Here is a 27,547-nt window from a genome sequence, read left to right on the forward strand (position 1 = left end):
GAGAGTAGAGACATACCTACCTCACAAGTCTGTGGCTTAAATGGGACAGTCCGTGTTAGCATTCTGAGTGTACTGGCACGCGGTGAGGGCCGCGCTAGGCATAATGGCATGCGGGGTTATTAAGGGCGGTGGGGCTGTCCTGGGATGCTCAGAGCATCAGGGATACAGGCTCCTGGACCAGCCTTGGGGACCAGGGGGCGGGGCCTCGGGGGCGGGGCCTCCGGGCCGCCAGCCAATCGGTGTGAGCTGCCTATACACACCCGGGAGGACCGCGCCTCCCGCCTTCTCGCGACACGGTACCCCCAGGAGTACTCTCGGGAAACACAGCAGTAATGGAGTTTTTAAAGTACAAGTCAACGAGAAGCGGACGCCAACGACCTAAGCCGAAGAACAGGCTCCAGATGATCAAGCTGAGCTACGGAGTCACGTCTGCGCCTGCGCCAAGTCTGGGCGGTGCCCACTCGCGCCTGCGCAGTTACAGAAGGTGCGGCTTTACTCGCGAGGTTTGGCTGTAACGTCTCGCGAGATGTATGTACTTCGGCGAGACTTGCAGATTCGAAAAGGTCCGGCGCGTCAAAGTAGGACCGAGGTTCCTGCGGGGCGGGGCCGCTGCTTTTGAGAAACCCGAGTGCCGGCAACTTCTGTAAGAACCGGGAACTGTGACCAGGGGGTCCGGCGGGAGGAGAGGGGAGGTTGGGTCTGGAGCGGGTGCGTCGGGGGGAATGGCGGAGGAGAACGAGCGGGCTCACGGTCGCAGCCTGGGGCGGAACACTTTGGCGAGCGGAACCTTGAGGACCGGGGAGCCGGGTTCCAGCCGGACGCGGGTCTCGTTGGACGACTTCCGCTTCCGGGGACTTGTGCTTAAAGATGGAGGGTGTGAGCGGCTTGCGGGCCGCGGGCCTTCCGAGCAGCCGGCCGCCGCCCGCCCGCCCGGTGCCATGGCCGCGAGCCGCGGGCCACAGCCGGGAGAGGGAAACGCCGCGGGGCCGGTCTGCCCGGCCGCAGCGCTCAGCAGACGGAACAAGTGTGGTGGGAGGACCGACCCTGGGTCCGAGGGGAGGCATCCGTCGAGAAGAACCACACCTGGTAGAGCGCACGCCGCGGTGCCTAAGGCCCCGGGTTCGAGCCCTGGGAAGCGGACCTGCCGGTGCGTCTCGTTCCCAACCCTTCCCCCCCCCCCGCCCCCGTTGCTTGAAATAGGGGGAAAAAAAGAGGTTTTTTTTGTTTTTTCTTTTTATCGCAAAGTGGCTCTGCGGTCCGGTGTGTCAAGTGCCAGCTTCCGTTTCAGAGAAGGGAACCGAATGGTGTGTGGAAACAGAGCCAGGCTGCGGAAGAGTCTGTTCCCGGGAGGGCCGGGAAGAGAAACGGCCCCTCCGTCCGCCGTAGACGCCTCCCTCCCTGGTCCTAGATTTCCACGAGGCCGCTGAAGATGCCTTGTCTTTTCGGTCGGGCCTCCGCCTTCCAGATGTGGTTCCCTTTCTCTCTCTCTCTATATATAAATTTATTGTCCCATTTGTTGCCCTTGTTGTTTTAACATTGTTGTGGTTATTGATGTCGTCGTTGTTGGACAGGACAGAGAGCAATGGAGAGAGAAGGGGAAGACAGAGAGAGGGAGAGACAGACAGACACCTGCAGACCTGCTTCACCGCCTGGGAAGCGACTCCCCTGCAGGTGGGGCGCCGGGGGGCTCGAACCGGGATCCCTACGCCGGTCCTTTGCGCTTGGCGCCACCTGCGCTTAACCCGCTGCGCCCCCACCAGACTCCCTTGGTTCCCTTTCTAAAGTTCCTTCCGCAGCATCACGTCCCTCCCCCCGCCCTGTGCTCTCGAAAACCTCCTGTTTTCCTTCGTGCTGCCGTAAAGTTGTTCTCGGCTCAGAGAGGAAGCAGGTAAAGCGGCGGGGCCATGGTCTCAGATAGTCCGGCTAACCCGGGGCTCCCCTCCACCCCTTCCTGCCCGTGTAGGGGCCTCCGGTGAAGTCCAGCCAGCAAGTCCTCGTTCATCCAGAGGGTTTGCGCGGATCCCTGTTGCGCAGGACACTCGGCACCAAGCCCAGTTGCGGACGCACCACAGAAGCTGTAGTTCATTTTCGCATTTACAGCTGTGATCGCCGTCCTTTGCACATCCGTCAGTAAAGTATTTGTTAGGCTTCTCGTGAAAGAAACATTCCGAGAGGGCCAGGCAGTGGCGCACACACTAATTACAGTGCGCAAGGACCCAGGTTCAAGCTCCTGATCCCCACTTGGCAGTGAGGAAGCTTCACAAGTGATTGGTGAAGCAGGGCTGCAGGTGTCTCTCTGTCTCGCTCCTCTGTCCCCCCTCTCAGTTTCTCTCTGTCTCTATCCAGTAATAAAGAAGTAAAATGAAAAAAGAAAAAAAAAAAAAACATTTCAAAACGGCAGTACTCTTATCCTAGAAATATAAAGCTGTGTGTGTGTGTGTTTACTGTTGGCACTGTGTGGAATTTTTTGCTCAGAGTAATTTTTATCGCCTCTTTTTTATAGAAGGCGAAACAACAAAATATGGAGGCTGATGAACTCACAGTTCTTCGATGCAAACTCAAAAAAGTTGAGGAGGAGCGACTGAAGGCCGCGGAGTATGGGTTGCAGTTGTTGGAGAGCCAGAGTGAACTGCAGAATCGGCTGGATAAGTGTCGCATTGAGATGATGACCTTGACTGAGGTAGGACCCAGACTCTGTTTACAGAGATGTGCTTATTATTGACGACTGGGGATTTAGCGACAAACACTAATACTTTTCTAGAGATTTAGATTTAGATAGACCTGCTCATCCCCCTACATAAAATCATTAAATGAATGCCTCAGATTTGGGCCAGATGGGTTTTGAGCTTGAAATAGCAAGTTTTAGAAGCTTTTTTTTTTTTTAAATACCAGAGCACTGCTCAGCTCTGGCTTATGGTGGTGCAGGGGATTGAACCTGGGACTTTGGAGCCTCAGGCGTGAGAGTCTGTTTACATAAACCGTTATGCTATCTACCCCCGCCCTCAATTGCTCTTTTTATTAAACATTATACCCTACTTTTATCTAGAAACATTCCACAGTGGTTTCGTTTAGCTTCCTTCAGCAAATGTAATAACATTCATGCAGATGCCTGAGTCATACACCATATATTGTCTAATTTTCAGATTTAATCCATCAGTAAGTTATGTAAACCCACCTAAAAAGGATCTACCTGTGCGACCCGAACAGTGGTTTATGGGTAACCAAGTTATTTATGTGGAACTGACTTAGAGATACTTCTGTTTTTCAGAATTATGAACAAGGAAAATACACTCTTCAAAGAGAAGTTGAGCTGAAAAACAGAATGTTAGAGAGTTTGAGCTCTGAGTACGAAGCTGTCAAACAGCAGCACAGAGCGCACCTGGAGAAGCTGGAAGAAAGGCTTGGCAGAAGCCACGGACAGGAAGTGAACGAGCTGAAAAATAAGGTCTGGCCGACTACCTTTTGTATTTCAGAACCAAGCACTGTTCCTTGCTAATGCAGTCATCTGTAAACTCTTAAGTGAGGGAGATTTTCATTGCATGGTCTATGCCAATTAGGGAAGTTAAGGCTTCACCATCTTATTTTTGGAATGGTCACCCTGAGAAACAGTTTACCTAAGGGACTTGTATACATAACATTTTACTAATTAAACACAGTAAGTTTACTAACTCATCCTACCTGGTGAGACTACATATTTTTGCTTGTTAATTTTTTTCTTACGTTCAGTACAACCACTACTAGAAATAATGTCTAGTGGTCCAGGAGGTGGTGCAGTGGATAGAAATCATATTTAGACTCATTTGGCTCACCGCCTCAAATGATGCTGTTGAGAACTAGTCTGAGTGAACATGGTGGTGATTGTTCGTGTGCGTCTTTGAAGTTTTAACAGTAGCTTTCATGGTCAAAGCAAATGAGTCAATTAGGAAATACCCAGAGTGTGAGACAAGGTCAGTTATACACATGACTTTTTGATGGAGCAAATACTAAATCAATCCAAACAGTATTTTCAGCCTTAGCAATGTCCGCATCACTTTGGCCAGAACTTGGGACTTTTTGAAACCTTTAGCTTATTTCTCAAACGTAGCAGACTATCGGTCAGTAAGAACTTAACCTACACAGCATCTGTGTCCCCGCCCTAGTCCTGTGTCTCTGACGTAGTCCTGCTATAGTCTTATAGCCACGTGGCCCGCTCCCAGCTCTGCCCCTGTGCCATTCATTCTGCACAAAGTTGTTGGAGCGGCCTGCACTCCAGACTTAACTCCGGCTGCTTGTGTGTTTGGCAGGCAGTCTGAGGCCGCGACTCTGTCAGAATGACAGCCGCGTTCAGCATAGAGCCTTCAGTTCAAATATCGATTTCATGTCCTGAGAGTAGGAAAGAGCAAACAAGGTCAACCTGAACTATTGCTTCTGCTATTTTTATTTCTCAGTATTTTTGTTTTTAATAGTTTGTTACAAGATTTTAAGACTACAGCATGTAGTCTCACACCACTTTGTTATGTTTTAAACAGAACATGAATACCAGGGTTCCTGGAACCTGGTAGCTGAGAGCTGAGCAGATAGTGGGAGACACTGATTGATGGCCGAGCCTCCCAGCTCAAGCCCAGCATCACGTTACCACTTCTCTGTCTCTCGCGGTGTAAGAGTCTCACTGTGTAACACGAAATAAAGCTGAGTCTGAAAAGAAAAAACACGTTGGAACCCTGTTAAAGGTCCCTCAGAGGGAGGCAGGTGGTGGCGCACCTGATTGAGCCCACAGGTTATAATGTGCAAGGACCCAGGTTCGAGCCACCCCCCTCCAGCCCTGAGCCACCCCCCCCCCCAGCCCCCACCTGCAGGGGGAAAGCTTCACGGGTGGCGAAATAGTGTTGCAGGTGTCTCTCTGTCTCTCCCTCCCTATCACCCCCTTCTTTCTCAATTTTGGACTCTGTCCAATAAACAAGATGAAGGTAAAATAAATAGACTCAATATTTTTTAAAATCTTCACCACTTGCAAAGCTTTCCCCCTTGTAGGTGGGGACTGGAGGCTTGAACCCAGGTCCTTGCACATTGTAAAGAATATGCTTAACCAGGTGTGCCCCCACCCAGCCCCTAAAACTCAGTCTTAAAAATAAAAGATGTGTAGATGACGTGCCTAACGTTGAACATCAGGGAAGTTTTCCTTGGTCTTGGTGAACACTTGCACTGTGCAGAATGTTCTGCCGACCTAACCGCGATGGTGAGGATAGTCAGCTACCAGGTAAACTTCTGGGGAAGGAAACAGTGACAAGTCGCCTCTAGACCTAACCCTAAATCAGTTCTGTAAAACGTGTTTTCTTCGAGAGTATATTCTTAGTTTCCTAAGGTTTGGGACTGTGTGGTGTTTCGGAATTATTCCGTTAAGTAATTGTTGCTCGTTAGCTTCACTGTTTTCCATCATAAATACCCTACTGGTCGGCACCAGAAAATGCAGTTTCCTTTTGGGTTATGTGAATGTGAATGTCTCCCTCTCTCTAGCTGGAGAAACTGAAGGCAGAGTTAGATGAGGCTAGACTCAGTGAAAAGCAACTCAAGCACAAAATAGATCACCAGAAGGAACTGCTGGCTTCTAAATCTGAGGAGATACAGAAAATGTCGGAGCACGCACACGAAAGCATGTCTGCAGAGCTGCTGACGCTGCAAGTGGAGCTGACTCACACAGAAAATCAGAAGGTAGTTTTAGGATTTACGGGTTTATGTTTTTTCTTCTATTCTTTTACCAGGGCCCTGCTCAGCTCTGGCTTATGGTGGTACAGGGGATGGAACCTGGGACTTGGGAGTCTCAGGCAGACAGTCTATTTGCATAACCATTGTGCTGTCTGCCCTTGCCCTATCTATCTGTTTATTTGACCAAAGCAACTCTCAGCTGTAGCTGTTGACAGTTGGAGAAATTGAAGGTGTAAACTCTCGAATGCAGATCCTGTGTACTGCAACTTTACTGTCCTCGTAACAGAGGAAACTTCGGGGTCATGTTTCTTTTTTTCCTCTCTCTCTTTCCTCTCCCTTTTTTCTCCCTCCTTCCTTCCCTGCTTCAGGCTGATTTTTTTTTTCTCCTCTGATGCAGAAAGGGAAAGGGGGCTGGGTGTGAACCTGGGTCACGCACATGGCAGACTGCAACATCCAAGTGAACGCCTTGGCTGACCCTTTGTAGTAATCCTTACACACTGTTTTGGAGGCTAAAGTAATTTTTGGCCTGACTGGTCTGTTCGACTTATGATTTAGTGTTTTTATAGTTTAGTGCACTACTCCCATGTGTAATAAAACTTCCCGTCATATGTTTAGGTGAGGCAGACTTTAGATTCCTGAAATCTCTGGATGGATTGAAAAGAATATACTCTTGACTCTAGTTAGTTTATAGACACATGATGAAAGATTCTCTTACGAGCTTGTATCCACATGAATGTAGGCTTCCCCCCCCTCCCCCATTGCTGGTTAATGAAAAGATAAATCCTTAAACTCACTGGAAGGAAGAGGTTTCTAGAACCTTTTACTTAGAGTTCTCTACTAGAAAAAAAAATGCAGTGTTCTTTTCCATTTCATTACGCACCATGCATCCTGTGACTAGTTGTGGTTCTGCATGTGAGCTGCTGCCAGAGTAGGCTGAACAGCTGCACAGTGGTGACTTACTTAAGTGTTGCCTCTTTTTTGCAATTTCTCTTGGGTAGAGCATCCTGAAAGAAGAACTGAATGACCTGCAGTACAGACAAGCACAATTAGAACTTCTTAATCAGAATTTAATGCGCCAGGTAGACCGGCTTAAAGAAGAAAAAGAGGAGCGAGAGGAAGAAGCAGTCTCGTACTGCAATGCCTTAGAGGTAACGGGGTCCCCACGGTCCTTCCCGGAAGAAGCAGTCTCGTACTGCAATGCCTTAGAGGTAACGGGGTCCCCACGGTCCTTCCCGGAAGAAGCAGTCTCGTACTGCAATGCCTTAGAGGTAACGGGGTCCCCACGGTCCTTCCCGGAAGAAGCAGTCTCGTACTGCAATGCCTTAGAGGTAACGGGGTCCCCACGGTCCTTCCCGGAAGAAGCAGTCTCGTACTGCAATGCCTTAGAGGTAACGGGGTCCCCACGGTCCTTCCCGGAAGAAGCAGTCTCGTACTGCAATGCCTTAGAGGTAACGGGGTCCCCACGGTCCTTCCCGGAAGAAGCAGTCTCGTACTGCAATGCCTTAGAGGTAACGGGGTCCCCACGGTCCTTCCCGGAAGAAGCAGTCTCGTACTGCAATGCCTTAGAGGTAACGGGGTCCCCACGGTCCTTCCCGGAAGAAGCAGTCTCGTACTGCAATGCCTTAGAGGTAACGGGGTCCCCACGGTCCTTCCCGGAAGAAGCAGTCTCGTACTGCAATGCCTTAGAGGTAACGGGGTCCCCACGGTCCTTCCCGGAAGAAGCAGTCTCGTACTGCAATGCCTTAGAGGTAACGGGGTCCCCACGGTCCTTCCCGGAAGAAGCAGTCTCGTACTGCAATGCCTTAGAGGTAACGGGGTCCCCACGGTCCTTCCCGGAAGAAGCAGTCTCGTACTGCAATGCCTTAGAGGTAACGGGGTCCCCACGGTCCTTCCCGGAAGAAGCAGTCTCGTACTGCAATGCCTTAGAGGTAACGGGGTCCCCACGGTCCTTCCCGGAAGAAGCAGTCTCGTACTGCAATGCCTTAGAGGTAACGGGGTCCCCACGGTCCTTCCCGGAAGAAGCAGTCTCGTACTGCAATGCCTTAGAGGTAACGGGGTCCCCACGGTCCTTCCCGGAAGAAGCAGTCTCGTACTGCAATGCCTTAGAGGTAACGGGGTCCCCACGGTCCTTCCCGGAAGAAGCAGTCTCGTACTGCAATGCCTTAGAGGTAACGGGGTCCCCACGGTCCTTCCCGGAAGAAGCAGTCTCGTACTGCAATGCCTTAGAGGTAACGGGGTCCCCACGGTCCTTCCCGGAAGAAGCAGTCTCGTACTGCAATGCCTTAGAGGTAACGGGGTCCCCACGGTCCTTCCCGGAAGAAGCAGTCTCGTACTGCAATGCCTTAGAGGTAACGGGGTCCCCACGGTCCTTCCCGGAAGAAGCAGTCTCGTACTGCAATGCCTTAGAGGTAACGGGGTCCCCACGGTCCTTCCCGGAAGAAGCAGTCTCGTACTGCAATGCCTTAGAGGTAACGGGGTCCCCACGGTCCTTCCCGGAAGAAGCAGTCTCGTACTGCAATGCCTTAGAGGTAACGGGGTCCCCACGGTCCTTCCCGGAAGAAGCAGTCTCGTACTGCAATGCCTTAGAGGTAACGGGGTCCCCACGGTCCTTCCCGGAAGAAGCAGTCTCGTACTGCAATGCCTTAGAGGTAACGGGGTCCCCACGGTCCTTCCCGGAAGAAGCAGTCTCGTACTGCAATGCCTTAGAGGTAACGGGGTCCCCACGGTCCTTCCCGGAAGAAGCAGTCTCGTACTGCAATGCCTTAGAGGTAACGGGGTCCCCACGGTCCTTCCCGGAAGAAGCAGTCTCGTACTGCAATGCCTTAGAGGTAACGGGGTCCCCACGGTCCTTCCCGGAAGAAGCAGTCTCGTACTGCAATGCCTTAGAGGTAACGGGGTCCCCACGGTCCTTCCCGGAAGAAGCAGTCTCGTACTGCAATGCCTTAGAGGTAACGGGGTCCCCACGGTCCTTCCCGGAAGAAGCAGTCTCGTACTGCAATGCCTTAGAGGTAACGGGGTCCCCACGGTCCTTCCCGGAAGAAGCAGTCTCGTACTGCAATGCCTTAGAGGTAACGGGGTCCCCACGGTCCTTCCCGGAAGAAGCAGTCTCGTACTGCAATGCCTTAGAGGTAACGGGGTCCCCACGGTCCTTCCCGGAAGAAGCAGTCTCGTACTGCAATGCCTTAGAGGTAACGGGGTCCCCACGGTCCTTCCCGGAAGAAGCAGTCTCGTACTGCAATGCCTTAGAGGTAACGGGGTCCCCACGGTCCTTCCCGGAAGAAGCAGTCTCGTACTGCAATGCCTTAGAGGTAACGGGGTCCCCACGGTCCTTCCCGGAAGAAGCAGTCTCGTACTGCAATGCCTTAGAGGTAACGGGGTCCCCACGGTCCTTCCCGGAAGAAGCAGTCTCGTACTGCAATGCCTTAGAGGTAACGGGGTCCCCACGGTCCTTCCCGGAAGAAGCAGTCTCGTACTGCAATGCCTTAGAGGTAACGGGGTCCCCACGGTCCTTCCCGGAAGAAGCAGTCTCGTACTGCAATGCCTTAGAGGTAACGGGGTCCCCACGGTCCTTCCCGGAAGAAGCAGTCTCGTACTGCAATGCCTTAGAGGTAACGGGGTCCCCACGGTCCTTCCCGGAAGAAGCAGTCTCGTACTGCAATGCCTTAGAGGTAACGGGGTCCCCACGGTCCTTCCCGGAAGAAGCAGTCTCGTACTGCAATGCCTTAGAGGTAACGGGGTCCCCACGGTCCTTCCCGGAAGAAGCAGTCTCGTACTGCAATGCCTTAGAGGTAACGGGGTCCCCACGGTCCTTCCCGGAAGAAGCAGTCTCGTACTGCAATGCCTTAGAGGTAACGGGGTCCCCACGGTCCTTCCCGGAAGAAGCAGTCTCGTACTGCAATGCCTTAGAGGTAACGGGGTCCCCACGGTCCTTCCCGGAAGAAGCAGTCTCGTACTGCAATGCCTTAGAGGTAACGGGGTCCCCACGGTCCTTCCCGGAAGAAGCAGTCTCGTACTGCAATGCCTTAGAGGTAACGGGGTCCCCACGGTCCTTCCCGGAAGAAGCAGTCTCGTACTGCAATGCCTTAGAGGTAACGGGGTCCCCACGGTCCTTCCCGGAAGAAGCAGTCTCGTACTGCAATGCCTTAGAGGTAACGGGGTCCCCACGGTCCTTCCCGGAAGAAGCAGTCTCGTACTGCAATGCCTTAGAGGTAACGGGGTCCCCACGGTCCTTCCCGGAAGAAGCAGTCTCGTACTGCAATGCCTTAGAGGTAACGGGGTCCCCACGGTCCTTCCCGGAAGAAGCAGTCTCGTACTGCAATGCCTTAGAGGTAACGGGGTCCCCACGGTCCTTCCCGGAAGAAGCAGTCTCGTACTGCAATGCCTTAGAGGTAACGGGGTCCCCACGGTCCTTCCCGGAAGAAGCAGTCTCGTACTGCAATGCCTTAGAGGTAACGGGGTCCCCACGGTCCTTCCCGGAAGAAGCAGTCTCGTACTGCAATGCCTTAGAGGTAACGGGGTCCCCACGGTCCTTCCCGGAAGAAGCAGTCTCGTACTGCAATGCCTTAGAGGTAACGGGGTCCCCACGGTCCTTCCCGGAAGAAGCAGTCTCGTACTGCAATGCCTTAGAGGTAACGGGGTCCCCACGGTCCTTCCCGGTTTGTAGTGGATGAGGTTCTTGTGCCTCTCCTGTCCCTCTCTTCTCCCTCTCACCTCCCTCTCTCCCTCACCCCTCCCTCTCCTCTACTCTCCCTCTCACCTCTCTCTCCTTTCCCTCTCCTCTCCCTCTCCCCCTTCCTCTCCCTCTCCCCTCCCCTCTCATGAAGTCCTCCCTGTTTGATTTTAGAAAGCTCGAGAAATGAACCAAGACCTCCAGGTGCAGTTGGACCAGGTGCTCCAGCAGGCCGCGGACCCGAGTAGTAGAGGCCACTCCTTGTTTGCGGAGGTACTGACACACGTCCCCGGGGCCCAGCGGACAGTTTGCTTGGTGCTAGAATGACTAACCGTGCCACATTTTAGGTGGAGGACCGCAGGGCGGCCATGGAACGTCAGCTGATCAGTATGAAGGTCAAGTATCAGTCACTGAAGAAGCAGAATGCGTTCAATAGAGAGCAGATGCAAAGAATGAAGGTATTGTTTCTTCCGGCTGCTAGACCTGTCTGCGTGTGGCACCCACAGGACATGCAAAAAACGTGTCTAGTTATTAGCAGTAGCTTTTAGTTAAACAAAAGGATCATTTGTTTTATTTTTTTTTGTTTACCTTTTAATTATTTTTATTTTAATTTTTTTAATTTTTTTTTATTTAAGAAAGGATTAATTAACAAAACCATAGGGTAGGAGGGGTACAACTCCACACAATTCCCACCGCCCAATCTCCATATCCCACCCCCTCCCCAGTAGCTTTCCCATTCTCTATCCCTCTGGGAGCATGGACCCAAGGTCATTGTGGGTTGCAGAAGGTGGAAGGTCTGGCTTCTGTAATTGCTTCCCCGCTGAACATGGGCGTTGACTGGTCGGTCCATACTCCCAGTCTGCCTCTCTCTTTCCCTAGTAGGGTGGGTCTCTGGGGAAGCAGAGTTCCAGGACACATTGGTGGGGTCTTCAGTCTAGGGAAGCCTGGCCAGCATCCTGATGGCATCTGGAACCTGGTGACTGAAAAGAGAGTTAACATACAAAGCCAAACAAATTGATGAGCAATCATGGACCCAAAGCTTGGAATAGTGGAGAGGAAGTGTTAGGGAGGGTACTCACTGCAAACTCTAGTATACTTCTGCTTTCTTACTTTGGTGCCATACTCCAAACTCAATTTCTGCTTTGCGTTTCTACTTCCTTTTTTTTTTTTTTTTTACATGCATAACATTCCCCAGATTCCCATTTAAGAATACAACCCCCACTATTTCATTCATCATTTTTCATGGACCTGTATTCTCCCCACCCACCTACCCACCCCAGAGTCTTTTACTTTGGTGTAATACTCCAATTCCATTTCAGGTTCTACTTGTGTTTTCTTTTCTAATCTTGTTTTTCAACTTCGGCCTGAGAGTGAGATCATCCCGTATTCATCCTTCTGTTTCTGACTTATTTCACGCAACATGATTTTTTCAAGGTCCATCCAAGATCGGCTGAAAACGGTGAAGTCACCATTTTTTACAGCTGAGTAGTATTCCATTGTGTATATATACCACAACTTGCTCAGCCACTCATCTGTTGTTGGACACCTGGGTTGCTTCCAGGTTTGGGCTGTTAAAAATTGTGCTGCCAAGAACATATGTGTACACAGATCTTTTTGGATGGATGTGTTGGGTTCCTTAGGATATATCCCCAGGAGGGGAATTGCAGGGTCATAGGGTAGGTCCATTTCTAGCCTTCTGAGAGTTCTCCAGACTGTTCTCCACAGAGGTTGGACCCATTGACATTCCCACCAGCTGTGCAGGAGGGTTCCTTTGACCCCACACCCTCTCCAGCATTTGCTGCTGTTACCTTTTCTGATGTGTGACATTCTCACAGGAGTGAAGTGATATCTCATTGTTGTCTTGATTTGCATTTCTCTGACAGTCAGAGACTTGGAGCATTTTTTCATGTGTTTCTTGTCCTTTTGGATCTCTTCTGTGGTGAATATTCTGTGCATGTCCTCCCCCATTTTTGGATGGGGTTATTTGTTGTCTTGTTGTCGAGTTTGGCAAGCTCTTTATATATGTTGGTTATTAAACTCTTGTCTGATGTATGGCATGTAAAGATCTTCTCCCATTCTGTGAGGGGTCTCTTGGTTTGGGTCGTGGTTTCTTTTGCTGTGCAGAAGCTTTTTAATTTGATGTAGTCCCATAGGTTTATACTTGCCTTAGTCTTCCTTGTAATTGGATTCGTTTCATTGAAAATGTCTTTAAAATTTATGCGGAAAAAAGTTCTGCCAATATTTTCCTCTAAGTATCTGATAGTTTGTGGTCTAACATCCAAGTCCTTGATCCACTTAGAATTTACTTTTGTATTTGGTGAAATACAGTGATTCAGTTTCATACTTCTGCATGTTTCAACCCATTGTTTCCAACACCATTTGTTGAAGAGACTCTGCTTTCCCCATGTAATAGTCTGGGCCCCTTTGTCAAAGATTAGATGTCCATAGGTGTGGGGCCTCATTTCTGGGCTCTCAATTCTATTCCACTGGTCAGTGTGTCTATTCATGTTCCAGTACCAAGCAGTTTTGATGACAATGGCCCTATAATACAGTTTGAGATCTGGGAGTGTGATGCCTCCGGTTCTGTTCTTTTTTCTTAAGATTGTTTTGGCAATTCTAGGTCTTTTCTGGTTCCAGATAAACATTTGTAGCATTTTTTCTATTCTCCTAAAAAATGTGCTTGGGATCTTGATGGGGATAGCATTAAATTTGTAGATGGCTCTGGGTAATATATTCATTTTGATGATGTTAATTCTTCCAACCCATGAACATGGAAGATCTTTCCACTTCTTTGTGTCTTTTTCAATTTCTTTGAGTAGTGACTCATAATTTTCAGTATACAAGTCTTTCACTTCTTTGGTTAGGTTTACTCCTAGATATTTTATTGTTTTTGTTGCTATAGAAAAAGGAACTGATTTCTGGATTTCAATTTCTTCTAACTTAGTGTTTGCAGAGGAATGCCACTGACTTTTGAATGTTAATTTTATAGCCTGACACATTACTGTATTGCCTGATGATTTCCAAAAGCTTCTTGCTGGATTCCTTAGGTTTTTCCATGTATACTATCATGTCATCTGCAAATAAGGAGAGTTTGACTTCTTCTCTTCCAATCTGTATGCCTTTAATTCCTTGCTCCTGCCTGATTGCTATGGCAAGAACTTCCAACACTATGTTGAATAGTAATGGTGATAGTGGGCAGCCCTGTCTAGTACCTGATCTGAGTGGAAATGCTTCCAGTTTTTCCTCATTGAATATGATGTTGGCTGTAGGTTTGCTATATATAGACTCCACTATCTTCAGGAATTTTCCATCTATTCCCATTTTTTGTAGTGTTTTGATCATAAAGGGATGTTGTATTTTGTCAAAGGCTTTCTCTGCATCTATTGATATGACCATGTGGTTTTTGGTCTTGCTTTTGTTGATGTGGTGGATCACATTGATTGATTTACGTATATTAAACCAACCTTGCATGCCTGGGATAAACCCCACTTGGTCATGATGAACAATCTTTTTGATATACTGCTGTATCCGGTTGGCTAGAATTTTGTTCAATATTTTCGCATCTATGTTCATCAGAGATATTGGTCTGTAGTTTTCTTTTTTGGTTGTGTCCCTGTCTGCTTTTGGTATCAGGGTGATGTTGGCTTCATAAAAGCTGGCAGGGAGTATTCCAGTGTCTTCAATCTTCTGGAAGACTTTTAAAAGTAGAGGTATTAGTTCTTCTTTGAAGGTTTTGTAGAATTCATTTGTAAAATCATCTGGTCCAGGACTTCTATTTCGGGGAAGATTTTTGATAACTGTTTCAATTTCATTAGCTGTGATGGGCCTGTTCATGTTGTCCACTTCCTCTTTACTTAGTTTTGGAAGTTGGTAGGTATCTAGGAAATCATTCATTTCTTCCAGGTTCTCTAGCTTGGTGGCATATAGTTGTTCATAGAAGCCTCACATGATATGTTGAATTTCTGCAGTGTCTGTTGTGATATCTCCTCTTTCATTTACTATACGATTTATTTGGGTCTTCTCCCTTTTTTGTTTTGTGAGTCTGGCTAAAGGTTTGTCGATTTTGTTTACTCTTTCGAAGAACCAACATTTACTTTCATTGATCTTTTGTATGGTTTTCCTATTCTCAATGTTATTTATTTCTGCCCTAACTTTAGTAATTTCTGTCCTTCTGGTTGCTTTAGGATTCCTTTGTTGTTGTTCTTCTAGGTCTTTGAGATGTGCAATCAGGCTGTTTATTTGTGCCTTTTCTTGTTTCCTAATGTGTGCTTGTATAGCTATGACTTCCCTCTTAGGACTGCTTTAGCTGTGTCCCAAATATTTTGATAGCTTGTGTCTTCATTTTCATTGAACTCTCGAAACATTTTGATTTCTTCCTTGATTTCCTCTTTGATCCAGAAGTTGTTAAGAAGTGTACTGTTAAGCTTCCACATTTTGGGACTGTTACTAATCTTTTGTTGATTGTGAAGTGTTAGTTTAATTCCTCTGTGGTCTGAGAAGATGATTGGGATGATGTCAGTGCTCTTGAATTGGTTGATGCTGTCTTTGTGGCCTAATATATGGTCTGTCCTTGAGAATGACCCATGTGGATTTGAGTAAAATGTGTATTCCAGTTTCTTGGGATGAATGACTCTGAAAATGTCCAATAGTTCTAGTTTATCTATCTCTTCATTTAGCTCCCTTATGTCTTTACTGATTTTCTTCCTGGATGATCTGTCAAGTTGAGAGAGTGGGGTGTTGAAGTCCCCTACTATGATTGTGTTACTGTTAATATATTGCTGTAGCTCTTTCAGTAGAAGTTTGATGTATTTAGATGGCTTCTCATTGGGTGCATAGATATTAATAATTGTTAAGTCCTTTTGATTGACTGATCCTCTGAGCATTAAGTAGTGTCCATTCCTATCTTTTTTAATCTTATCTATTTTAAAGTCTATCATGTCAGATATGAGAATAGCTGTTCCTGCCCTTTTTTGTGGACCATTGGCTTGAATGATAGTTTTCCATCCTTTCACTTTAAGTCTGTGTTTGTCTTGTTGCGTTAGGTGGGTTTCCTGTAGACAGCATATTGTTGGGTTGTGTTTTCTGATCCATCTTCCTACTCTGTGTCTTTTAATAGGTGAATTCAGGCCATTGACATTTATTGATATCAAAGATTGAAGATATTTTAATGCCATTCTTGTAGAGTTTTAGAGTGTTTTGATATATGTTCTATTTGTGGTGGTCTGGTTGTTTATAGGAGACCTTTCAGAACTTCTTTCAAGGCAGGCTTGGTGATGGTTGCTTCCTTCAACTGTTGCTTGTCTGAGAAGGTTTTGATGCTTCCATCTAGTCTGACAATCTAGCAGGATATAGTATTCTTGGCTGAAAGCCTTTCTCATTGAGCACTCGATAGATATCTTGCCATTCTCTTCTGGCCTGTAGTGTTTGTGTGGAGAAGTCTGCTGCTAATCTTATGGGTTTTCCTTTGTAGGTGACTCTTTGTTTTTCTCTTGCAGCCTTCAGGATCCTTTCTTTATCCTTATTCCTTTCCATTCTAAGTATGATATGTCTTGGTGTCTTTAGTTCTGGGTTAATTCTGTTTGGGACTCTCTGGGCTTCTTGAATCTTTATGTCTTTGGTGTTGTCTAGACTAGAGAAATTTTCAGCTATTATGGCCTGGAGAATGCTTTCTTCCCCTCCTTCTCTTTCTCCCTCTGGTAAGCCAATAATGTGTATATTGTTTCTTTTGAAGTCATCCCATAGGACTCTGTTGTTGTTTTCAGCATCTCTTAATCTCTTTTTGAGATCTCTTACTTCTTTTTTAGTTGTCTCTAATTCATCCTCAATCTTGCTAATTCTGTCTTCAGTCTCATTGATTCTATTCTCTCTGCCCTCTACTGCTTTCTGGAGTTCATCTATTTTGTTGCCCTGCTCTGATACTGTTTTAGCTTGTTCAGCTAGTTGCATTCTTAGCTCAGCGATTTCAGCTTTCAGCTCTCTAATAACCATGAGATTATTAGAATTTTCTTCCATATTCTCATTTGTTGTTCCTGCATTTCTGATTACAATTTTTTCAAATTCTTTACTCACTCCTGTTACTATTTCCTTAGCTAATGTTTGGATGTTGAACTCGTTGTTTTGTGCTTCACCCTCTGGAGGACTTTTAGCTGGACTCTTGTCCTGGTTCGAGTCTCCAGTATTTTTTCTTGTTGTTTTAACCATTTTATATATTATGTTATGAGTCCCTTTATCAGTACTTTTCAAATTATTGATCACTATTGCCTGGATTGACTTGTGTCTAAGTAATTTAATTAAGGGGTTTACCGTGGTGGAAGTTAACAGTTTTTTTTCAATCCCTGAGTTGGAGCTCAGTGGTGTAAAAGCCTCTTTTTTTTCTTCCCTGTAGGCTATGGATGCCTGAGGGCTTTTAAACTATCAATAGGCTTCTTTGCTTAATCACTGACTCCTGACCAAGAGATAAAGCAGGGTGTGGCAGAGATAATCCAGTGGTTATGCAAAGAGACTTTCACAGCCCCTCAGCTATGCCAAGGAGGTATAGGTCTTCTCCTGAGTATCCCGGTTAGATCTCTGTCCCCTGGTGTCCCTCCCTGTTGCTGCTCCAGATTCTGAGGGCAGTAGCAATGGAGACTCAGAGTTGCACTTGGTGAGTCTCTGGGGAGTCCTTTCCTCCCTTCAGCTGTCCCCTTGTTGTGGAGCAGACTGGAGGTGGTGTCTCCACTGATAAACTGTTGAACTGTTAGCAGTCACTTAATCTCTCCTTAGGCCCCTCTCTCCTCTCTGTCACCAGCCACGCGTGTTTATACTCACGGGTGATTTACTGGGTTCCTGTGGTCATTCTAGTTCTGTCTTGTTTCGGTCCGGGTAGTTTCCTTTGGTATTCCTAGTTGATCCGGGAGAGGAGAGGAGAGGAGAGGAGAGGAGAGGAGAGGAGAGGAGAGGAGAGGAGAGGAGAGGGGAGGAGAGGAGAGAAAGCCATCTGCTGCTCGTAGCTCCGCCTCCGGAAGTCCAATTGGATCACTTGTCTTATTTTTTAAAAAAAATGCCCTGTAGCTCACCTAGGTGGCCCTCCTGATGTGTCATGCACCTGGCCCTGGTTTGAGCCTGGCACCTCCACCTCCCCGGAGTTTTGATGCTGAGGTGTCTCTCACTCCCTGTCTTTTGGAAAATATGTGTATGAGAAATATTCGGCATAATTCCCCCCCCCCCAGGGGTGAGTCTCTGGCTTCTGGTGAAACTGGGGGTTTGAACCCTCGGGCTTGAGGCCCCATGTGCAAAGCCTCTACACCAGGGCAGCGCCCCAGGCATAGCTCTTTGCGTGCTTCAGTTCTTGAGTGCAGTTCCTGAAGCCCACAACAATCATTTGTCGTTCTATAAGTATTAGATGGTGGATAGCAGAGCGGTTTCCAGAAGGAAATCAGAGTAAACCAGTTAAAAATGTGAACTGAACCGAAAGTGTGCTTGTCAGAATCTTCTCTCCCTTTCAACTTACAGGGGCTTGATGTGGGTTTTTGTTTTTGTTTTTTTCCCTAGTTACAAATTGCTGCTTTGCTGCAAATGAAAGGATCTCAGACAGAACATGATCAACAGGAGCGGCTGTTTGCTATGGTAGAGCAGAAGAACAGCGAAATCAAGCATCTCTTGAGCGAGATTGAGAGCCTGCAGAAGTTTCAGGTGACACCAGATCAGCACCCCAGAGTTTGTGTTGTTGCACACCTTAGACATGTTTGAAGACTTGCTCGCTACTTACTAGGGAGAGGGAGAGAGAATCAGAGCACCTCTCCGACTCCAGGTCTCCACCAGTCCGCCCAGTATCTTACATACTTCTGACCTGTTTCCATTTTTTTATTTCACTATGAGAGATGCATCTTTTGCTTCCATAAAATTCTGTGCTTAAATGATATGAAAAGAGATTATCAGTATTTAACTGGGGCTGAAAAAAACCTAGCTTTAAATTTTTTCCCCTGACACTATTATTTTCCTAAACACTAGGAAAAACATTCATTCTAGGGAGTACTTCAGAGTTTATACTTGTACCCCAGATATGCTCATTTTGTGTGTGGGGGGGTTGCTTTTCAATTTGATTAAAACGCAACAGTGCCATTACCGCTGAAGAAAAAGTGGTTTATTAGTAGGAGGGCTGGTGGTGGCTCCCTAGTACAACTCAGGTTACCACAGGCAGACGAGGCAGCTTGAAGCCCCAGTCCTGCCTGCAGGGAAACATCATGGTAGACTGGTGTCAGAAGTCTCACTTCTCTTCGTCTCTCACTCCCTATCAAAAGAAAAAAAAAAAAAAGTAGAAGAATGAAGGGGTTAAAAAAAAAAGGCAGCTTGGAACTTGGAACATCTGGAGATTTTTGTGCAGGCACTAGTCCCCTGTGGTAGCCCTGGTGGCAAAAAGGAAAATAGAAATCTTGGTATACTGACAAGTTAATGTTTTCTTTATGGGAGGGGAGGCAGAGAGGGAGAGGAAGCATTCCTGCTAGAGGATGTGCCTTCCACTAGAGGATGTGCCTTCCACATTTGAAGTTCCTAGTTTGATTCCCAGGACCAACCATGCACTGGGGAAAGCTCTATGAATGATGGAATAATGCTGTAGTGTCTCTCTCTGTCTGAAATAAAATGAGAAAGGAAAAAAAAGTCAACCTAGGACTGGTAGGGTCACCAGGTGTATAATAAGTTAGGGAAAAAATATTTATTTTTTTAAACTCTGAGCAGGCTGTTGACAGTTTTTATTGACTAGCTCCATACAATTTTCTTGACTTGAAATCCTCGTCTTCGGCAACCACCAGTCTGCTCTCTGTCATGAGTTTGGAGACGATACTTTGGGACAGTATGTTTTGTAGAGAAAAAAACAAGTCACTTTCTGATAGCTGACTAGTTTTCCAAGTATCCGCCAGCAGCCACTCACGCTGCTTTTGATGTCTGTGAACTGCACGCGATTTCCAGGTAGACCCTGTTGTTTGGAGACCTGTCCAGAACTGGGACTGGAGGAGAGGGAAGCCAGCTGGCCCCGGCCCAGTTAGGAGGAGGGCATTCAGCAGCAGGCCTGGGTTCTGCCTTCCTCCTCTCAGTTTGTTTGCCCCTTCTGGTTGAGTCCCTCTCCCGTCAGGAAGAAGAGAAGTGTCATTGCTAAACTTACTCCAGCCGCACCGTGGTTACCCAGCAGGCAGTACCCGGTAGGACTGCTAATAAGCATGTTCCTAGCCTGCTTTAAGTAACTGTTGTTTTCTCTAGAGTTTATATGAAAACATGGAAGCTAAGCCTTCATCCAGAGCAGCTGTGGAAGATAACACTTACTACACAGATCTACTTCAGATGAAGCTTGACAACTTAAAGTAAGTGTCCGGAGAAGTGGATGGGGGAGACTCTTGACTTGCCTGATGATACGTGTTACTGGACACACCAAACTGAAGGGAGTTTTGGTGCTGTGGTCTCTTTAAACTTGCTCAAAAGATAAATAACAAGTATTATTAGTGACCACGGTTGTTTTCTCTTAAAGTCACCAAGAGGAGATTCCCGACTAGAGCAGCCACACGGGTCTCTTGTGTGCATCTGCACGGTGTACAAGTTGTGTCACACAGGTGGCGGGGGGGGGGGGGCGGGGGGCAGGATGCCCTGCGCTGGAAGACACTTGAGTGCTGTGACGTCCCTTCCTCTCCTCCCTCTGTCTCTGCCTTTCTCAATCTGGAGCAGTGAGGCCGCACTGACTATGAACAAAGTATCGCTGGAGAAAGCGGTATATTTATGATGGAATCAGTGCTGATTATTTGGAGGAAAAAAATCTTTTGAGGAATAATTAAGTCTTTGTGTCTTGTTTTATTTTAGATGGGTGAGTTTTTAAAAATATATTTATTTTTGGATAGACAGAAATTGAGAGGGGAGGGGAGATAGAGAGGGAGAGAAACAGAGACACCTGCATCCCTGCTTCACCACTAGTGAAGCTTCTCCCCTGCAGGTGGGGCCAGAAGTTTTTTGAACCTGGGTCCTTGTGCGCTATAATGGTAAGTCAGTTCTTTTGAGGAAAGTATTTTTGTCTAAGTTTTTCAAATAGAAATTCTCAAGTAATTTCTTTCCATGTGCAGAAGTGTGGAAGGACCACCTTTGCCACTTGGCCACTTCCTTTGAGGAGTGTGTGTCTTGCAGAGTTGAGACGTACATGAGTACGTTTTCCTAACAGCTACGCGAATGGCTGCCGGCTCGTTTTGGTTGATGTATTTGTCTTGGTTCCCTGATTTGTTAACACAGCAAAGAATATGAAAGCTGTAAAGGGGAATTTTCCATACAGCGCATGAGAGCACTATTTGAGAGCCAGCGGGCTCTGGATCTTGAACGCAAGCTCTTCGCAAATGAAAGGTCCCTCCAGGTTGCCCAGAGTGAAAACATGCAGCTGAGAGCCAGGCTGGACGAGCTGAAGCTCAAGTATGAACCTGAAGGTACGTGGGCCTCCCGTGCGCCTCCCGCCAGGCTGAGCTCTGAGTGGCCCCGGCAGGCTTTCCTTTCTGCTGCTGCTTCTGCCTCCAGGGTCACTGCTGGGGCTCGGTGCCAGCACTACACATCCACCGCTCCTGGAGCCCATTTTTCCCTTTTGTTACCCTTGTTATTTATCGTTGTTGTTATTGCTGTCATTGTTGGATAGGACAGAGAGAGGAGGGGAAGTCAGAGAGGGGGAGAGAGAGAGACACCTGCAGACCTGCTTCACCCCACACACAGACACACACAGGTGGGGAGCCGGGGCTCGAACCGGGATCCTTACTCCGATCCTTGCGCTTTGCACCACGTGCGCTTAACCCACTGCGCTACCTCTCAGCCCCCTAGGTTTTCCTTTCTTAATTCTGCTTTTGCTGATCTCACCACAAGCCAGTTTGTGGACATTTCCATACGCATTTGAACCGGATGCCCTGCTGTACACGGGGCAACAAGGGCGGCCGCGTGCTGGGCACGCGTGAGTGAGAGCCACTCTGGCCGTCATCTGCATGGCAGGGCTGCACCAGCAGCAGCTCCGGGCCATCTCTGTCTCTGCCGTCCTCGTGCCAAAGCCTCTTCCTCGCTGTGTCAGGACTGAAGAAATTCTCAGCAGGAGTGAGGGGAGTTCCTGTATAGTCTAAAAGCTCCGACTGGCATCTCCCTCGACCTTTTCCTCAGTCTCAGACACTTTCCTGACTAGGAATTGCAGAGCATTGAGAGCCAGGCAGTGTGGTGCGTGACTCTGGGTTCTGCTGACCCCCAGGGAAGCAGCCGCTGAGACTCCCCCACACCCAACCGTGCTTCTCCAACTCCAGTGACATTCTGACTTTGAAAATGGCTCCTCGGTGTGGGGATAGTGGAGATACTGGGGTGACTGGCTCAGTGACCCCACCAGCACCTGGGCCTCGGGCAGTTTGCAGAACCGTGACAAGGTTTGAGCCATGGAGTGTTGTGGTTGAGCTACTCAGATTTTAGGGACAGGACTAGTCGACACAGATGGCCACATCCAAGAATCGGAACTCTTCTTCTCAAAATTGTGTGTGTGTGTGTGAGAGAGGGAGAGGGACAGAGAGACAGACAGACAGCACTGCTCAACCACTGGTAGTCTGCTTTGGCTTTGCCTTGCTGTGCAGTGCCAGGAACCTAACCTCGCACGTGCTGGGCGAGCAGGCACTCTGCCGCCAACACGCCTCCCTGGCCTGTTTCTCCCGTCATCCCGGCTTTGCAGCTCAGAGGCCTGCGCTGTTCCCCAAGTGCCATTTCTGGCCTTTGCAGCTGGATCCCTGCACTCTTGGCCACCACGCCCTTCCCCTCTCCACACTGAGCTCGGCTGTGCCCCTGCAACTTCCTTCAGAAAACCAGGAGAGATCATACTAAGTATTTGTTTCTGGAATCAAAATATATTAAGTCAGGGAAAAACGTACAACCTGATGACCTTTCAAAGAGCCGTTCAGGGGCTGGGGAGACAGCATAATGGTGATGCAAAGAGACTTTCACGCCTGAGGCTCTGAAGTCTCCTGTTCTTTCCCTAGCACCACCATAAGCCAGAGCCCAGCAGTGCTCGGGTCTCTCTCTGTATCTTTATCCCTGTCTCTCTCATTAAAATAAAGAAAAATATATATATATACATACATATATATATTTTTTAAAGTTGTACTCCTTTGGAGCCAGGGTCCAGAAAGGAACCCCATTTCAGTAAGGAGCTGAGTGGCCTTTGTAGGAGAGGGGAATTCCGTCTAGAGCTGATGCTGCCTCACTGTGCTCACTGTGCCTGCCTGAACTTGTTGACTGATGCTCCGTGTCATGTTCTCAGAGAAAATGCTAGTGCCAGTACTCAAAAAGCGGCGCGAGGTGCTTCCCCTGGACGGAGCCCCCCCGAAGCAGGCCAGTGTGGAGAGCACGGTCGTGCAGGAAGGTCCCAGGGCCCCCGCTGAGGACGAGGAGGAGGAGGCGGCCTGTCCTCACCCTTCAGGCAAGAGCAGCCTGCCGCCCGAAGCCGCAGTGCCTTTGCGCGTGGCGGGAGCCGTTCCCTCTCCTCGTAAGGACGCACCCGCAGACACTCAGCTGAAGAAGGAGAAGAAGTGCGTGCGGCTTGTAGACGCACCGCCTGACGCCGAAGGCTTAGCCGAGCGGAGCGGGAACACCCCCGACCCTGCCAGGTCAGTGTCTGGTCTTGGAGGCAGCCGCCACGCTCCTGCCCTCCCTCGCTGCGTGAGCTCTGCCCTCGGGATCTGTCTCTGCCTTCTTGGTGTTGCTTGCAGCTTGATTCGCCACTTTGAGCTGCCTCTCTTAAACTTCCCTAAAATGTTAAAAAAAAAAAAAAAAAAGGCTGACATGATTGCCAGGAGAAAGGACTCTTAAAAAATATATATGATTATCTTTTTAAAAGCTGTGCGTTGATGTAGAACATGGGAAGACAAGAGCAGTTGCTGATCTTTTGCTCTATCTCGGGTGTGCTGTCGCTGTACGATGTATCGGTCCAGGAATAGCTCTGAAAAAGACAGTTTGCAAGACAGCCGTGCAGGAGTCATGCTCGTCTCTAGAAAAAAGCGTGAGATGGCTGCGCCCCCAGCCCCCAGCTCCTTCGGGTAGCAAGCCTGCTTTGCTGTGCGCATGCGCCCGGCCGCTTCAGAGCACGCCCGTGCTGTGCTGCTTTCCCTCTCTCTGTGTCTACCTGCAGAGCCACTGGGTGAAAGCATCTGGCCTTTGAAATGGTTTATCCTAAACCTTCGCGAATAGGCTTCGATACCTATTTTAATATTTTTAAACATCAAGACATTTACTTTAAAATATCAAGACGTTTATAGGTCAAGTGTGAGCGCACACATTACCAGGCTCAGGGCCCAGATCCAAGGCCCTGCTCCCCACCTGTGCGGAGGCGGGGGATGCTTCACAAGCAGGGAAGCAGATCTGTGTGGATTTCTCTCCCTCTGTCTCCCCACTCCCTCTCAATTCCTCTCCGTCCTGTCTAGTAAAATAGAAAGGAACAAAAAAGGGGGGGGTGGCTACTAGGGGTGGTGGGTTCACAGTGCAGGCACCCAGCCCCAGCAGTAGCCCTGATGGCAAGAAAGAAGGAAAGAAAAAGAGAGTTGAGGGCACTGTCCTTTAAAAAGGTGACGTGGTAGAGGGCCGACAGTGAGAGAAGGGGGGAGGTGTAGGTGAGGGTGCTGGGACCAAGGGGACTTGGGGATGGGGGGTGCAAATGAGGAAGCTGGAAGGGGAGGGGCTGCTAAGATCACTCACCTGGGAAGGTGCCCGCTCTGCCATGTTCACAGCCCAGGTGCGAGCCCCAGCACAGCACATGGGAGCACTCCAGCACTGGGGGAAGATCCAGTGCTGTGCTATCCCTCATTCCCTGCAGACATCTGTCTCTTCCCGTCTGAAAAACTCGCCCTAGAACACTGTGAAAGTGTACATGCACATCGAAGTGACGGAAGAGAATATGGATAGCTGGATGAATGAAGGGGTGCATCTCAGACAGCTGTCTTTAAGTATTTAGACATGAACAGATGGCATGAAAAGAACTTGGGTGTGTCCAGCGGGAGCCAAGGCGCTCCTCAGGCTCATCAGTCTCAGACGCGGGGCTGCAGTGTCAGGCACGACACCGGCACACATCTGCCCTGACCTGAGACAGTGAGGCCAGCCCGCCCACGAGAAAGGGCCTCCGTGTGTCCCCCCTGCGACTTGGAGGCTTTGGGGACAGGGAATGTGGAACTCCCCGCAGTAATGCATTTCGGGCACGTTGGCTGTTGTCACTGCTCAGAGTAACAACTTCACTGCCTGAGGGTTTGTAGTTACATAGCCTGGAAGTCCCAGAAGTGAGGCTGGTGCTCAAAAGGGGAAGCAGAGTCATTAGTCTTACGCACACATTCAGAGTTTCCAGTAGTTTTTTTTTTTTTTAATTTATTTTCCCTTTTGTTGCCCTTGTTGTCTTTTTTATTGTTGTTATAGTTATTATTATTGTTGTTACTGATGAGGTCGTTGTTGGATAGGACAGAGAGAAATGGAGAGAGGAGGGGAAGACAGAGAGGGGGAGAGAAAGACACCTGCAGACCTGCTTCACCGCCTGTGAAGCGACTCCCCTGCAGGTGGGGGGCCAGGGCTCAAGCCGGGATCCTCACGCCAGTCTTTTCGTTTCTGGCCACCTGTGCTTAACCCGCTGCGCTACCGCCCGGCTCCCAGTTTCCGGTAGTTGTGATGTGAGTTCATAGGACGCCTGTGTGCACGTGACTTGCTGTGCGAGTGTGCTAGTGTGCACGTGGCTTGCGCAGGGTTTCCGGGGCAGGCGGGATGGCTTTCCAGAAATAACCTGTGTGACCTCGCTCTGTGATTTTGCTCCTGTCTTTCCAGAAATAACCTGTGCGACCTCGCTCTGTGATTTTGCTCCTGTCTTTTTTGTTTTTCCTTTCTAATTTGCTTCTCAAACGTGTGTGGCTATTTGACTCAAATTAACCAATGCTTTGGAACTTGTTTTTGCCTTGTTAAACAAAAACAAATAAAAACCCATAAAACACTTACCTTCTATGTGCGTAGGTCTGTCTGCTGGCTTTTGACATTTCCAGACGTTTGCCCTCTGCATGGGAACTCAATCCTCAGATTAACTTGTGATCATAAATTGAGGTCTTACTGGGGACTCTGCTGTCGCATGCTTTTAACTGCTCTTCTTGCTGTAAGACACCTTTACCGTCCCTTGATGTGTCCCAACTGTTTGTTTCTCAAAGTATAATTCTGCTAGTTGAGTTCAGTCTGAGGGGTTCTTTGTAGGGGACAAGTAGACCCCTATTCATAGGGCAGCCAGAGCCATGTGATTTTGATCTCATGATCGCCTTTTCATAACATGGAATGCTAACATTAAAATAGTGCTCTAGTGTTTTATTTTGCTAGCTGTACTTCTGTATTTCCGACACCCCATTATCTTCTCTAATTGACGGTTTTCCCTGACTTTTTTTTTTTTGGTCTTCCTTAAATATGTTTCTTTAGACACTTAAACAGTCGGGTCTGTTGATCTGGGAAGGTTCTCCTCAGGACTTCATTTCTCAGAATTGGAGGCAGCGAGAGATTTGCTTTGTTTTTGTGTTTTGTCCTCCTCCACATAGAGCCACCACCTCTCATTGGAGACCCATGTCCTCAAGAAGTGTTTCTTTCCTTCTCTCTTTTTTTAAATTTTTTCTTACCTTTATTTGTTCATTGGGTAGAGACAGCCAGAAGGCGAGAGGGAAGAGGGCATAGAGAGGGAATGAGGCGGAGACACACCCGCAAAGCTTTCCCTCTGCGGGTGGGGACCAGGGACTTAAACCTGGTGGGTCCTTGTGCACTGTGACATGTGCTCAGCCACATTTGGCGTCATACTTTACTGCCTGTAGGTCAGCTGCTGAATCAAAGCTTCAGAAAGAAGCTCAAGGACGGGAAACGGCCGCGAGCAGCTTGGCGAAGGGGCCTCGGAAAAGCTCGCACCCCATCATCTATGTGTCTTCGAAATCCACTCCAGAGACGCAGTGCCCTCAACAGTAAACACTTGGCTTTCAGGGTCCAGGTGCCACCTGCTCAGAGGCTGCTTTGGAGCACTGTGAAGACCGCCTCTGCCTCCTGGCTGCTGCTTTCTCCTCACCGTGTCAGGACCTGGGGCTTGGTGCTCTCCGTGAACTACGTGCCAAAGTTTGGTTGCGGCTCTAACCAGGAGACCCTCTCGAGGGACGACCCGTCTGGAGCCTCTGTGAATCAGAGAGAGCGAAGCCTGAACTGAAGGAAAGTGCCGTGGCAGGGCGTTGGCACCTCTGTGTAGGACTTCGGGTGATGCCAGCATTTCCTGAGAAGCCTCACATTTGAGGAGAGCCCTGAGGTCACTAGTGGATTTGCTTCGAGACTCTGTCACTAGATCTTTATTTACACTGTCCCACAGATAGACCTCGCCCTTAACAAACACGACCTTTAGCTGAATTTTGTCAGTGATTAAAAGCCCCTCAGCCTTTGCCTTTATATGCCTCAATATATGGGAGGGCGGGGTGCTTTGAAATCTAAAATAAAACTTCCACGGTCTATACCCTTTCTATTTTCTTACTCTGTGTAAATTATAAGATGTTAGCAAAATGGGGCAGAAAACAAAAACTTTTCAGGAATTCTTAATTCCCTGGTCCATGTAATTTATATATATGTTTCTGTCCACATTTAATACATGTATTGATGCTAACCTTGCCAAATAAAGATTTGACCTCCTTTCAGTGACAATAGCCTGATCTGTAGCCTCGTTTCTAGTGTTGTACTCGCCTATAGGTGTGTGTCTCGGGACAGAGAGATGTGAAAGAATTGACTCGTGTGACCGGAGGCTAGAAAGTCTGGGATTTGTCCTTGACCTGGCAGGATGCAAACCAAGCATGAAGTTCACATTGCAGTTTAAGCCCAAAGGCTGCCTGCTGTGCGTTTCTTTTTCTTTTTATGTATTTTATCTTTAATTTTTTCATTGATTTAATCATGATCAATCCCACCACCAGAGTTTTGCATCACATCCCCGCCATTGGAAGCTTCCCTATCCCTCTGTGGGAGTATGCACCCAGGATACAGGCCTGGCTTCTGTAATTGCTTCTCTGCTGGACGTGGGTATTGGCAGGTCGATCCATACTCCCAGCCTGTTTCTCTTTCAGACCTATAGGGATGTAGAGGTTACAGAGGCTCCTGTGCTGAATATGGGCCCCAGATCAGATCAATGGGCTTAATGGTATTTATATACTTTTCCCA

The 27,547-nt window shown here is 48.3% G+C and overlaps 1 protein-coding gene across 3 annotated transcripts; it reads left to right on the top strand.

The window, feature by feature from the left end:
* The first annotated feature begins 229 nt into the window (after window positions 1-229).
* Window positions 230-27,042, top strand: SPDL1 (spindle apparatus coiled-coil protein 1). Of its 3 annotated transcripts, XM_060197137.1 has the most exons (12): window positions 237-643; window positions 2,504-2,680; window positions 3,269-3,445; window positions 5,494-5,688; window positions 6,681-6,830; window positions 10,526-10,624; window positions 10,699-10,809; window positions 17,882-18,022; window positions 19,586-19,686; window positions 20,597-20,784; window positions 22,629-22,974; window positions 26,179-27,042. In XM_060197137.1, the coding sequence occupies exons 2-12, from the start codon at window positions 2,522-2,524 to the stop codon at window positions 26,324-26,326; spliced, it is 1,815 nt and encodes a 604-aa protein (XP_060053120.1). In that variant the 5' UTR covers window positions 237-643; window positions 2,504-2,521; the 3' UTR covers window positions 26,327-27,042. The 3 variants fall into 3 exon arrangements, with proteins under 3 accessions (XP_060053118.1, XP_060053120.1, XP_060053119.1); XM_060197135.1 differs by lacking the exon at window positions 26,179-27,042 and having other exon boundaries at window positions 230-643; window positions 22,629-23,472; XM_060197136.1 differs by lacking the exons at window positions 237-643; window positions 26,179-27,042 and adding an exon at window positions 780-1,147 and having other exon boundaries at window positions 22,629-23,473.
* Window positions 27,043-27,547: the final 505 nt, after the last annotated feature.

This window comes from Erinaceus europaeus, chromosome 9, assembly GCF_950295315.1.
Source record: "Erinaceus europaeus chromosome 9, mEriEur2.1, whole genome shotgun sequence".
NCBI classification, from domain to species: domain Eukaryota; kingdom Metazoa; phylum Chordata; class Mammalia; order Eulipotyphla; family Erinaceidae; genus Erinaceus; species Erinaceus europaeus.